This window comes from Eulemur rufifrons, chromosome 11, assembly GCF_041146395.1.
Source record: "Eulemur rufifrons isolate Redbay chromosome 11, OSU_ERuf_1, whole genome shotgun sequence".
Taxonomy (NCBI): domain Eukaryota; kingdom Metazoa; phylum Chordata; class Mammalia; order Primates; family Lemuridae; genus Eulemur; species Eulemur rufifrons.
This window is the reverse complement of record NC_090993.1, coordinates 12,716,160-12,730,799: the sequence shown is the minus strand read 5'-3', so window position 1 is coordinate 12,730,799 and position 14,640 is coordinate 12,716,160. Positions and strand designations below refer to the sequence as shown.

Below are 14,640 nucleotides of genomic sequence, written 5' to 3'. Positions count from 1 at the left end.
GACAAGGCAATGATTTTTTTCTTTTTCTTTTTGTTGCGGTATAGACACTGATCGTGGTCCCCCTTCTCTGTTTATTGCACTGACCTTCACTGAAGAATAATCCAAGAACTCCAGTTACAGTGCTTCTTACTTATAAATGCTCACCTTAAAATTCTTCAGGGCTTCCTGTAAGCTGCCGTGGTGATAGAGCATCATTCCCCGGAGCTGGAGGGTCTGCACGTGATTTTGGTTGAGCAGTAGTGCCTTCTGGAAGCTCTCGGTGGCCGCTTCAAAATTGCCCAGTTCTCTAGGTGGGTAACAGTAGTTATGAACACAGTATAGCTGTTACAGTGAACATACAGAATAAGCTGTCCTGAGAATTAGGGACCAATACGGTGGTAAGACGCCTTGATGTGGGTGTTCCCGTTGTGACTTTATCACTTTATAGACTTTATACAAACACGGCCTTTGACACATTCCATTCCATTAGTTCTTTCTAAATCTTACCAGTTTACAGGACACCCACAGAGCTCTTGAAATTTTCTGGGGAAAATTAATTTATCGATTTCCAAAGGCTTATTCAAACCCCTCTCCCCAATTCATGTTGAGCTCCAACCCCTAAAAAACTATGTGTAAATTTTAGTATATGGATAAAAACATAGCTTCCCCTTTGGAAAAAAGTATACAGACTATAACCATACATAGTTTTATCATTTTAAATCAAACTCATAGCCTTAAAATTATATTTTTTTAGTCACTGACGTTACTTCACTTAAAAACTACTAACTCACTATGTAATTTAAAATTCCGAAAAAAGAAGTGTATTTTACAATTATAATCATTCCAGAATAGCAATGGTTGTTACTAATCCATCTTCTTCTATATTAAAATTTTTTATAAAGAAGCAACTTCAAAATATTTTATACATCAATTTTCTATAAATAATGAATATTTTAAAAATATAATACCTGCTTACATTTATACAACACTTTACAAGGCACTTTCAAATCTGTTCTCATTGATATTCCCAACAATTCTCTGGGGCAAGAAGGATAAACATCAACACTTAAACCCCAAATAAATCCAAACACACTTTCTCCAAGTTAGTACAAGAGAGCTTCTCAAACTATCACATCAGATAAATAAGCTCTTGAATTTAAACCTTCCCAAATAAGGTAGCTAACAAAGCACATTTCTGCTATCTTTCTTTTCTGTCATTTATGGTACCTTACAAGCGAGAAACCTGAAGCTCAGAGAAGTTAAGGACACACATCTGTAGAATGGCTTAAGCCAGAACCAGAATCAAGTCTCTCAACACTAAACCATAAGCTCCTTTTGCCAGCCGTGCCTCCTCCTTTTCAGATCAGAGTAGACTTTTTTTTTTTTTTTTTTTTTGCCAAAAGTTGGAATAGTTCTACTTGCCAGGGCAATGCATGGAGTCAGGAAGCCAAGCTCTAGTCACCACTTCTCATTCCTGATAGAGGTACATTACTGATCATAACTTTTCCATCCCTTTATTCCAGGACTCTTCAAACACATCATAGTGAGATGAAAATGAACCTCAGTTGCTATCTAAAAAAGCAACAGCATCTGTAACTCAACAGCTTATAATGCCACTATTCCAAACAATAGCCCCTGAAGAGCTAATGTCTTCTAGACCAGTATATATATATACACTGAAGTTAATAGGTGATACTTGCACCATGATGGCCTCTGACACATGGTTCTTTCTATATTCCAGAAGATATCAACAAGTGTATCAGTGCCTATGCAATTTAAAATAACCATCTCTTGGTTAAGAAATGCCATTTCTTTTTTCTTTTTTGAGACAGAGTCTCGCTGTTGCCAAGGCTAGAACAGTGGTGTCATCATAGCTCACAACAACCTCAAACTCCTGGGCTCAAGGGATCCTCCTGCCTCAGCCTCCCCAGTAGCTGGGACTACAGGTCCTCACCACCATGTCTGGCTAATTTTTTGTTTCTATTTTTATTTTCCTGGCTAATTTTTTCTATTTTTAGTAGAGACGGGGTCTCACTCTTGCTTAGGCTGGTCTCAAACTCCTGACCTCAAGCATCCTCCTACCCTGGCCTTCCAGGGTGCTAGGATTACAGGAATGAGCCACCGTGCCTGACCTAAATGCCATTTCTTTTTAAATATCACTATTATGTTAGACTATCTTATCTTCCCATTCTTCACCCTCCCTCCTAGAAATTATTATTATATTATTTTACTTACCTATAGGCCTGCCCTAGACTTTTATATGCATCAATAAAATCAACTTTCTGCTTCAAAGCTTCTTTGAAGGATTCGATAGCTTCCTGTAGAAAGTATATAGCAAATTATTTCATTTGCATAACTGCTAAAATTGAGTTTCACTTAAATCACTAAAGAATTTAAATATATATTATACGTGGTCCCTGACAGATTTTTTTTTAAATAGGGGACTTAAAAAAAGGGAGGTAGAAAATGCAATAAACTATGCATCAGAAGGATTTAATTTTGGTAGAAAACAAATGCATTATTATGAAAAATAACAAAGACTTAAGTTTCTCCCTTTTAAAATGGGAAGTCAGCTTCCCATTTTATGTGCTTCATTACTATCTACTTCATTAGGAGTCTGAATGCTAATGACATCACCTTTATATTAATATCATTTCCTTAATTCATAAAGGCTCTTCGGACCAAAAGTAAGCCTAACAGCTGAGGGAAATAATTCAAAATGATCACAACTAGTAGCATTTAAAATGGAACCAACAAAAGAGACAAAAAAGAAAGCCCAATGTGAAACTGTTTGCAAAACAAATAAAAAGGCTCCTAGATTGGCTATCTGGAGGATTCCCATGATCCACAAGGAAAAAGAATTAGTAAAACAAAATAAAACAAAAACTTGGAGGCTGGGGGCGTTTGGGGCACAGCTTCTCTCCGCCTAACACCAAGTCTGTGGCTCAGGAAGTAAGAACGGCTACATAGGCCCTGGACTCCGGGCAGCTACCCTTGGAAATTCGTGGTGTACCTGGCTGCTGCTAACTCTCTATCTGTGAAAACTACGATTACAAGATAACGTTCTGTTTAAGAATAAACAACCTAGATAAACCTCTGTTGCATGTACTTTCCACTGTGATTTAATTATTCACTTCAATAAAAAATTATGAAAACATTTCACACTTTTCCCTAGGAAAAGATGTATTTTAACTAAAGTTAATTGCTACAAAGTATCATGATCTCTAATAGTTTTAATGAAAAAGACTTGACTTTAGGTAATTTCAGACCTGAAAATGCATAGGAGAAAACAACTGAAGATGTCCTACGCCTGGCACATGGTAGGCACTCAATAAATATTTAATGATCTGGTAGGCACACAAAATAGTTTTGCACAAGCAGTAGCACAATCCTAATTGTTTCCAAAGTGTCATCCATTCTCTGCATCTCTGCATCTTGATTTTCTCCAGGAGGGGGACAGCAGGCCACGAGAGGCTGGCTTTCAAACTCTCCAGAGACAACAATGGGGACAGCCACCTACTCATTAAAGATGCCTGCTGAGTATCCACTGTTTGGTAGAAAGATAAGAACGATAGATTTTAACATTTAAGATTTTAACATTTAAGCAACGTTAAGGACCACATTTAATTAGGCTTCCTGCCATGGCATACCCTTGATCTTTTAGGATTTTCACAACTATATTCTTAACTCAACAAACATGTATTGCGAGCCTACTATGTGCCAGGGACAGTGTGAGGGACAGGGGATACAAAGATGAGCAAGTCATTATCTCTGTCCTCTTAAGAACTCACAGTCTAGTTAGAAAGCCAATGTGTAACCGGGTTATTGGGATACAAATTAAGAGCTCCAACAGAGGTATGCGTACAGTCTGGAGAATAAAGACAAAGAAACCGCTGACTGAGCCTGGGGACAGCAGAACAGGCTGCAGGGGGGAAGTGACAACTGGGCTGGGTCTTGGAGAAGGAAAGGAACTTGGTAAAGAAAGAAGGCGTTTTGGAGAGGGGGCAGGACTGTGAAGCACTAACGCTCAGAAACAGCGGGTCACCCGGCGGGGCAGGGGTGCGGGTGCGTGCGGTGCGTGGGAGCAGGGGAGAGGGAGAGGATGAGAGACCAGGCTAGCTAGGAAGCTGGGGCCCAGCTGTGCGGTCTGGGCGTAACCCTGCAAGCAGCGAGGGCCGGGGGAGCTTCACCCAGGCTCGTGGGCCCAGGAAATCGACTTCTTAGAGGTGATTACTACCAGCAGCAGCAGAGAAGACAGACTGGGGAGGGAAGAAGAGAATGGCGACAGGGAGCCTGCTTAGGGGGCTGCGCAGCAGTCCGGGCAAGAGATAATGCAAGCTCAAACTGAGAGGTGTCTCCAAGGAGATAAGAGAAGGGTCAAAAGGCACACTAAGACAGAATCTGGTGGCTGTCTGGGCATGGGGGGAGGGAGAAGGGAGGGCAGGAAGAGCCTGGGTGGACGGCAAGGGCGTTAGGACGTGAGGAAGAACAGGAGAAAGGACAGCTGCGGTGGGGATGGGGGTGCGGGAGGGGGCGGGGCGAGGGCGGGGCATGTTAAGTCTGGAGTGTTTGTGGACATCTAGGTGGAGACGCCCGGGAGGCTGCCCACTCCACTTACAGCACGCTTGGACGCCACAGTTCTTCAAAGTCTGATCTCTCTTCAGCTTTTAAGAGTCTTTGGTTTCGGGGTTCCTGTCTAATCACTGCACAGCTCTCTACCTCATTCTGCCAAAGAGGGGACATAGCAGAATCAAGATTTCAGGCCGTTGGGAACAAAGAAACTATGTTCGAATGAATCAATCTCTCAGCATATGAACTGGCTGTGAATTCATTTGCTTGGCAAATGTGTCACACCGCTGTCTGTCCCCGTCTTGGTAGAGCTGATGGGCACCCACCTTCCTAGGGCTTCCCTTTAACTAAGAGAACACTCTCAGGTAACTTGCAAAGTGAAGGCTGGTAAACATAGGTGCTTAGAACACACAGTTTTTAAAACATCCTTATAACATAGATAAAACAGATGGAATTCAGTAGCAAAGTTTTTGCTGTTGCTTCCCTAAGAAAATTCAAAATGCCTGATATAGCCACTGAATTGGACAGCTGTGGAATTTGTAATATAATATTACCTAATATACTTATATTATATCAGTATAATATAAGTAAATAAGCAATCACCTACTTAATTAATTTCTAAATTGTTGTTGGCCTAGAGAGACCACCTTTAGGACATAAAGATGGCTCAAACTCACTGGTCCATTTATTATAATGCTTGGTCTCTATGGTTAACAAGAGAAATAGAAACATCTAGACTAAGTTCATTCACTAATTCAGCCATTTCACCACTGACTCGTTCTTCCTAGCTCTGTAACGGGGACACACTCTGCTCCTTCTGTACCTCATGGGGACGCCATCGGGGTGACCGAGACAGCACGTAACCATTCTGACCTCCTCGGACAGCAGATCCACCAAATGCAAAGAGAGGGCCCTACCTATCACACTGTGGGTGCAGCGCTCACGAGCATGGCGAACGGCAGAGAGAACCAGGTAACTCAGTAAGACTGGCTCACGGGGGCTTCTAATGACTCGAAAATGAAAGCATTGCTACTACTTTCTCACCATGCAGATCTAGAATAAACCAAACTGAATTTTAGTCCTTGCATAATTTGCAGTTAGTGTCTCAATGACAGCTCTTTTCCGAAAAATTCTCATTTCCAAATGACCCAAGGAGCCCTGCCCATGTTCCTAAACCTGGCTTTGCAGTAACCAAGTTAAAAGTGAAATTATTTGTTTGCATTTGTTTACTTTTAAAAATAATTTTAACCTCTTAAATACTAACAGGTATTTGGTATTTTTTTTGCACTTCTAATCTTTTCCCCTCCGTGAGATATCCAAGGGGTCTACCTTGAGGACGGCACTAAGGTTCTGAATTGTTTCATTTAAGGTGGTTGTGAGAGAAGATGAGAAGAATAGAGGGCAGATACAAAATAAACTGGAAAAGTCCACCTGGCAGCTGCTGAAAGCACGTTTAAGAAACTGCTTTCCAAGCCTGGGGCTGCCAGTCTGCGTCCTGAGGGAAGAGAGAGACAGTGTCTTTCTTAGGACTGTCCTCCGCGTGTTTGCAAAAGGGATGTGCGGTGCACGGACTAAAGTTTGCACTACTCTCTTTGGTTTGGTTGTTAGTGGGATGGGAGTAATTCTTTTAGAATCTACAATAATTAATACTTGATCTCTGTTTACAGCTTACGAAGTACTTTTCACATGAAATATTTTATTTAATCCTCACAATCGCTCCAAGAGGCAGGCAGCAGAACTGTTTCTACTTTATAGATGTGGAAGAAGCTGAGAGAATTTAGGTCACTTGTCCACGGTGCGGTTAATGAGGTTCAGAGCGAGAGCTCAAATCGAGACTCCCAATGCCAAAGTCAATGCTCTGCCCTTGAAATTCTTTTATCCCACAAATACTTATTGAGCACTTACTATGTGACAGGCACTGTCCTTACACTGAGAATTTAGAACATGTGGCCTTTTTACAGGTAAACCCTCTCCCCACCCTCCAAATATATATGTATGTCAGATCCTCAAAATCCTCAGAACCATTTTCAACAATAAAATGCCTGTTCTTTCTGCCGGAGTACACCTCCTTCCCATGTGCTACTGAAATGCTTCACAGCCTTCCCAGTCCTGGACAGGTACTGCCTCCTCTGGGAAGGCTTTCCTGGTCCGCTAGTCAGAATGAATTGCTGTTCGGCTGTGCAGGCTGACTGCGTTTAGTTCTTAGGCCAGTCTGTCCTCAGTCGGGTAGCACCTACTGCGTGCCAGGCCTTGTGGGGCACTGAGGAGGCCCAGGGGAGAGAGCCAGCTCCCCGCTCAGTGCCCAGCTGGGTCCAGCCGTGTGGCCCCTGGCACAAGCCTGCTGCACAGTAGGTCCTCAGAGAACGCACAGTAGGTCCTCAGAGAACGCGGAACCGAGGGCCAGGGCAGGGGCAAGGGACAGGCTGGAGGCTACACTTCCGCCCCACACTTTTCGTCAGCTCGGACAGCTCTCCTGTCTCCCTGTACCTTCTCCTCCCAACTGCCAGGCAGTCTCCAAGCAACTGCCATCCCGTCAGTCTCGCGAGTGTCCCCCGACCTGCTCCTGTGGTCTCCCGAGGAGCTTGGCTAACTCTCATCCCTTCCGACCTACAACACTGTCAATGTCACCTGGCCAGCCTCTCTGTCCCTCATCTCCTCAGCCACAGCATCATCAGAATCTACTTCCTAAATCACAGATTTGGTCTCAACTATGTATCTTCCCCAAACCTAGAATTTGTAGCTTCTCTGGACCTACACATTTAAGTCCAAATGCTCAGCACAGCACTCTAGGCTGGGGACCTGGACCTAATCAGCTTCCCAGCCTCGCCTCCTGCACACCTGGCCATCTGCCACTCCCTGAACTGGCCGCATTTCCAACTCCCCATGTCACCACGCCTGAGGGCCTTTCTCCCCCCACCTCCACCACCGGATCCTACTCAGGCAGGATCCTTCACGGTCTGGGACAAAGTCTACTTGTTCTTCAGAACTTTCTCTAACTCTATAGTTCAAATGAGTCTTTCCTATCGATGTTTTCAAATCACTTTGTTGTTATTGCTTTCTTGAGTGTATTAACCGTGCGATAAATGCTAGGTGGAAAAAAACCTTTGTAAACTGTGCCCTTTATAAATGTAAAGTATCATTTCACCCTCCTACTAACCTTTGATTCTCTCCCTTTCTGCACCTTCCCCAAGAGCCTAGCACATAGTAGGGGCTCAATAAATACGTGGATTCAGACTACTTTCTAAAATAGACCAGTTAGACGTTTGAGACATCATTTTTCAACATCATTCCGTTGCATTCCTCCCACCCACAAAAGACAGGCAGAGTCATCCCACGGTACACATACTGCACGACACGTTCACCTTCAAAAGTCCTCTGTGAAAGAAAGTTAAACCTTTGTATAGCATCGCTATAGGTTGGTTTTTGTTCAGTTCTAAGGACTGCTGAAAATCTTCGTGGGCTGTTGCATAGTCCTACAAAAAGGAGAGTGGGGGAAAAAATAAAATAGTATTCATTAGATATTTGAGAATTTCCTACTTTGGACTGGTAGAGAAAAAAAAAATTTATCCTATGCCTTTTTTGGCTTTAAAGGAAATATTTCATAGCTGTAATATTAGTTGAATGCTTATACTACTTGTTGAAATAGTTGGTTTTCTTAAGAAGTTTTTTTTTTTTCTTTTTGAGACAGAGTTTTGCTCTGTTGCCTGGGCTAGAGTGCTGTGGCATCATCATAGCTCACTGCAACTTCAAACTTCTAGGCTCAAGGGATCCTCCTGCCTCAGCTTCCCAAGTAGCTAGGACTATAAGTGCATACCACCACACCTGCCTGATTTTTTCTATTTTTAGTATAGACGAGGTCTTGCTCTAACTCAGGCTGATCTCGAACTCTTGACCTCAAGTGATCCTCCCGCCTCGGCCTCCCAGAGTGCTAGGATTACAGGCGTGAGGCACCATGCTTAAATTTTCTTAAGAAATTGATGGTGAGAAAAACTCACAAAGCTTTAAGCATTTTATCTCAATGTCCAAAATAATATTATTTCAAATACTATTAAAGTGATCACCTGTTAGAGAAACTTCTGGTACTAGCATTTTTATCGTACTTCTAAAATTATGCCACAGATCAACCTTAAAATGTATGACGCTGAGATTTTTTTTCACATATTTTCTTTTGTAATAGCAAATCACCATTACAAGTACTATAAACTCACAAAAAATAACTGTGGCAATCATAAATACCACTGTGATGACAAAGGACAATCTTATTAGATTTGGGTCACTGACACAGAGAAGCCATAGTCCGGAAAGCCACGTTAGTTCAGGTTATGGTTCTTGGGTTGTGATACCCAAGAAATTCAAATGTACCTTTAAGTTTAATAATCGAATTGAGAACATGCATCTGCTTCCCTATGCTGACATTTGCAAGAAAGGCTGAAGTAGAATCCGTGAACCAAATTTCTCTTCTGTTTCTCCCTCTCTTCTTTTTTTTTTAATGCCAGTCCAGAATGAGTTATGCTGACAGCTCAAAGAAGAAAAATGTTGTTTCTGGTACTTAACGTTCTCCACTGGGTTTAATTTCAGGTAAAGAAAATGTTTATAAAACTGTCTTGTAGCACAGACTTATTACTGAACAGCCCAAACCCAAGTCGATCAAATAGCAGCTTTCTGAAGCGAAGGGAAAAGTGAAATCTTTATCATCATGAAAAGAAATGTTCCAAGACAAAAACGACTCACCTCTGATATGAAGTACAGGGTCCCTCGGTGTCTGTACAGCCGTGCTGAGGGCTGAAGTTGAATGGCTTTGGTGAGGTCGTTCACTGCTTCATTAATGCGACCCAGAGGGGACAGAATCTAGAAATCCAAAACATGCAATCAGGAAAAATTCCAACGATCAGCCCCAAAACTGCCAGTGTTTTTGACTTGCCAATTCCACTGTACTACGCTCCACTCACAAAGTCGTTCCCTCAGTAGGCTGCAATCCTTGACCCACGTGCTGTGCAGTGGGTTCAATGTCAACAAGCTCAGGTGCCACTAATCGTCTCTGTCCAGTCCAGGTGGAGGCTGGCCAGCTGGGACCGCAGCCACCGCCTTGTCACTGTTTCACATTCTAGGTTTTAACACATGTTGCTTTGCTGGAAATGTGATTTTTTTTTTTTTCTTGACCTATAATTTATCTTTCAAATCAAAATTTCACATCTATACATAAAGATGTCAAAATTAATCTGGAAGATAACTTTGAACCATTAAAATAGACAAATTAACAGAAAAAATTAGCCAGGCGTGGTGGTGGGCACCTATAGTCCCAGCCTCGGGAGGCTGAGGCAGGAGGACTGCTTGAGCCCCGGAGTTGGAGGTTGAAGTGGGCTATAATGACACCACTGCACTCTAGCCAGGGCAACAGAACAGGACCTTGTCTCAAAAAAATAAATAAATAAAATAGACAAATGATTGGACACATTTAGAGTCCTCCATGGTCTTTAGCTCTGTCCTCTACGGTAAGAGGAGCTGAATACTGATGTCTGAGATTCCAGGTGCTCTGTAAGCCCTTTTATGTTAACAACTCTCAATTCATCAGTCATGATCTGCAAAGGAGGAGGAAAAATATCTGCAAGCCTATTTGGAAAAGCTCTCTAGAGCTAGCAATCAGTTGTGTTCGGGCAACACGACAATACAAAAGACAGTTCAGAATACAAAAGTACACCAAAAAGACATAAGAAAATCCAAAACAGGTATCAGTATTCATGCAATCAAGCCCAAGCATTTTATTTTGAACAAATGTCCTTAAATTAAGGTTTATTTTGTTCTTATTATACAGGTTATTTCTATCAAGTTTTATTAACTGACTTCCTATTCTACAGTTTAAAACGAGCGAGAGAAGATTGAGGCGGCCCATCACCAGTCGTAAGAATGACATCTCAGAAAGAGAGAAGAAATGAAACATATGCCCAAGGATTCAAAAAGCACAGTGGGCTGGGATTATATTTTGGAAGGAAAAACATCCCCATCTAGTTTATTAACCCCTAGATACATAACCGAGTCACCATCCCTCAGCACAGTAACGTGCATGATGATGAGTAACCAAAAAAGGTTAAATTATGTTCATTAAATATAGACTATTTCAGAAAGAATGATAGTGAAAGACTTCTTATAAAATAAATTCTGACATATACAAATGGTATGTTATAATTTAGCTGGAAAAGTCACTGTGAAGTAACGTTATTGCCTCATAATGCCAGAAAAGGAGAATATTACTATATATTTTTAAGATAAGTGAAAATTATTTCTTAAATTATCGATACCATTTTTGGGCAATTAGCTTTTTATTAGATATGCAAATTTTAAAAATCTGTTAAATAAGTCTCATCTAAGCACACTTAGTTAACACCAGAGAAATGAAGGGAAAAGCATCAGAACCTTCTCCCAGGAGCAGATAATCACCAAATTAACTCCTAAATACCAACAAGAGTCTCACGCAATGGTGAGCAAACTATAGTCCCTTAACCCTTAGGATTATAATCCAAAATAGACAAGAGGTAAAGAGTTATATCATTAATTAAGAAAGATTTTATTCAAAAAGCCAAATCCCCAAGCAAAAGATAAAATTCACTTTAAGAGACTGAACTGTAAGATGCTATGATTTTGAGAACAAAAACATCGCCAATACAGTTTTAAAATTACTAAATACTTAGCGCTTCCTTTACTTACTAGTTTTCTCTCCCCAAAAGTAATTTTTTTCTTTAGTTCAACTATGAAACCATGCCATCTCAGATGATGAAAAGTTAAGTTTCATTCAGACTGAGTATGTTAACATACGCGAAACCTGGATAGTTTATTGTTACTTTAAGAAAACGATAAAACAAACACATTTCGCTTTCAAAGCATTAAAAGGAGTGCCTTTGCACGGACTCTTGTCTTTGCTCTGAACGCTCTCCTCCACCTTGCCCCCCACGCCATGGCATCTGATCAGCTCAGCAAACACTCCCAACATTCCCTGCCTCTGCTCCTGCAGAAGCCTCTCCTAGTGGCCGCTCAAGCAAGTCCTTCGTGGCATCTCCACCCCGTGTTCTCTCTCTGCCCCTACTCAAGTCCTCAGTTCCTGCAAGGTCTGCTTATGATCATCCTTACCTGACCTGTGTAGATAGGGCCAGCTCATAAGAATGGCATCAGTGCCCCTCCCACAGGCACAGTCGGTAGAATGAATGCTTCCAAGGGCTACCCATTCCAGTCTGACCCATCTGTCATAGTAAGGCTTACTAAAGTATGTCATATATACAGTAAACATCATGTGTGATACATTTTCCAGTGAATATCAACAGAAGCAGTACATGTCATAACTGCATATTTTAATACTAAATATTACTCTTATATGTTAGATCAGGAGTATTATTCAGTTCATAGTTTTCTAGTAATTTCAACCATGCTTAAAGGCATTAAGTGTCTATGCAGGAAAACACAATGGGTAAAAGGGAGCATTAAAATTTACAAGTAATAAAATAATACCAAAAAAATCTGAGATTCAACTAATCCAGTAACAACAGAGGGAAAAAGAAAACCACACTCACTTCTGCTCGCTGCTCAAATACCTCTGGACGATCTGGTTCCAAGGTAATTACTCGGCTCAGTTCGAACAGAGCAAGCTCAGCATTCTTAATGTCCTTGAAAAGGCATTAGCTTAGTATGAGACACACTGTTGCTCAAAACCAGGTTGAAAAGATTTTCTGAAAAAACTCATAATTTAGTAATGATATAACCAATTGTTTAGAAATAAACATGAACTTCGCTTTCTGTGTAAGAGATCTGCCAAGTTAAATCAGTCACGGTATCATGATTATTTAACTGACTCAAGTCTACCTACCCATCAATAGCTTACTGGACCTGACCATCTATCTTAAGTTCCACGATGGCAGGATATTACTTAAATTTAACCTATTTAAACACTGGATCAGGGAGCGGGGAGGAGGGGGATGGGTAAAATCACACCTAACGGGTCCAGTGCACACTACCTGGGTGATGGACACACTTACACCTTTGACTCAAACTGTACAAAAGTAATTCATGCAACCAAAACGTTTGTACTCCTGTAATAAATATTCTGAAATTTTAAAAAATTACATCTATAAGAAATAAATAAAATAAATACTGAGTCAACAGATGTCAAGGGATGAATATGTGGATACCAGCCTGTGACATGACGCTGCTTGGCGGCAATGGGGAACAGAAATGGGCCGAGTCAGCGTCAGTCAAAAACCATAAGCCTATACGACTATACCTTAAGAAGTCTAGGTTTAAGTTCTCTTCAACATTTCCATGTTACTTCTACATTAAAAATGCATGTATAGGCCGGGCGCGGTGGCTCACGCCTGTAATCCTAGCATTCTGGGAGGCCGAGGCGGGCGGATTGTTCGAGCTCAGGAGTTCGAGACCAGCCTGAGGCAAGAGCAAGACCTCGTCTCTACTAAAAATAGAAAGAAATAATCTGGACAGCTAAAAAAATATAGAAAAAGTTAGCCGGGCATGGTGACACATGCCTGTAGTCCCAGATACTTGGGAGGCTGAGGCAGGAGGATTGCTTGAGCCCAGGAGTTTGAGGTTGCTGTGAGCTAGGCTGATGCCACGGCACTCACTCTAGCCCAGGCAACAGAGTGAGACTCTGCCTCACAAAAAAAAAAGAAAAAAAAAAAAAGACTATGGGAAAAAAAATGCATGTATAATTTTTTATTAATGATACAAGCAAATTTCACGTCAATATATAATTTTAAAAGATGACAATCAGAAAGAAGCAGCGTCTCTCTGAACCTTACTAGCGCAACTTCAACCCTAAACATTATTGATGCTATAAATGAAATATCGTTTCCTTCCTAAACACTTCCATCATTCCCAGTTATGAATTCATTCAGTCCTCTATGTCTCAGCAGTATACAATTATATAAAATTTCTCCAATAGGCCAGCACCACCTTAGTGTAATATCTTTAATTTTCATAGTTTAATAAATTTCCATTAAAATTTTAATAAACTATTTAATAAAAATGTTACAGATTTTAATATTTTTAATGCAAAGGTTGCAAAAATGGTATTTCTCCCTCAAAGTACAATTTCACATAAATATTACTGGTATACAATAAGACAACAGTCTACAGCCATACCACCCTGAATGCACCCAATTTCATCTCATCTCAGAAGCTAAGCAGGGTCGGGCCTGGTTAGTACTTGGATGGGAGACAATAAGACAATAAAAAAATGTTGTGTATGATGTTCTAGACTAAAAATTTGGAAAGCATTTCATGATTTCCTACATAATCTCAGTAGTGGTGGCTTTGTGTGTACTTATTGTAATCTTCCTCTTGCCTTCCTCAGAGAAATAGGGGAATAATTTGATTGCAGCTACACAGATATTATGAAAAACATAGAATGTAACAAATAAAAATAAATTTTACACACTAAAAAAACCCAAAAAACTTTTGGTCTTTCATTCAACCCTTAACAACTGTGAAAGGAGCTCAAATTCTAAGCCCTGCGACGCTACCGCTGCCTCCTCTGCTTTGGCCACTGACTGCTTCTCGGGAACCCAGGCGGGGTCTCCTGTTCTTGCTCTGCGTCCAGTTCATCAAAACTGACTTCAGAAGCCCTGGGTGGAAATCTCCCGTCCACCACTTCCTAGCCACTGGATCTTAGAAAACGGCCACTTTCTCGTCCGTGAACTGGAACGGTAGATGCCACTCCGTGTGCCATGAGAGCTGGGTGAGAGTGAGCAGTCCTAGCGGGGCCCTGGTCCGTGTCAGGCGTGCAGGCGCTACGGCAACCGTAACTATTCCATACTCACATGTAGTCCCTTCTTTCCATAGGCTATCCCTCGGCCATAAATTGCACTAACCAGATCAGGCTCCTCCTAGTCAGACCAAAACAGAAACACGTCAAAAACTATAAACAAATAAAAAAAAAAAAAATCAGTTTCTGCTTAAAGCATGTTAATGCCACAGTGACAGCTCTACGTCTTTATGCTACGACCACTCATCGCAGTTTCCAACCTGAAAAGCCCATATTCTTAAAAGCTCATTTGAATGAGATGTGGTAAGAGTTTCGCACTGAAAAAATAA

General features: G+C 41.3%; 1 protein-coding gene across 10 annotated transcripts in view; it reads right to left on the bottom strand.

Annotated features, from left to right (window-relative positions):
• TTC13 (tetratricopeptide repeat domain 13) overlaps positions 1–14,640 on the bottom strand; it is a 72,149-nt gene that overhangs the window by 30,011 nt on the left and 27,498 nt on the right. For 2 of the 10 annotated variants that reach the window (XM_069484728.1, XM_069484729.1), the window contains exons 5-10: positions 14,367–14,432; positions 12,108–12,200; positions 9,280–9,396; positions 7,911–8,021; positions 2,215–2,297; positions 145–286 (exon numbers count right to left, since the gene is read on the bottom strand). In XM_069484728.1, the coding sequence (XP_069340829.1) occupies positions 145–286; positions 2,215–2,297; positions 7,911–8,021; positions 9,280–9,396; positions 12,108–12,200; positions 14,367–14,432 (612 nt within the window). The remainder of the gene's footprint in view (positions 1–144; positions 287–2,214; positions 2,298–7,910; positions 8,022–9,279; positions 9,397–12,107; positions 12,201–14,366; positions 14,433–14,640) is intronic. The other 8 variants (XM_069484731.1, XM_069484732.1, XM_069484733.1 and 5 more) reach the window with 5 other exon arrangements.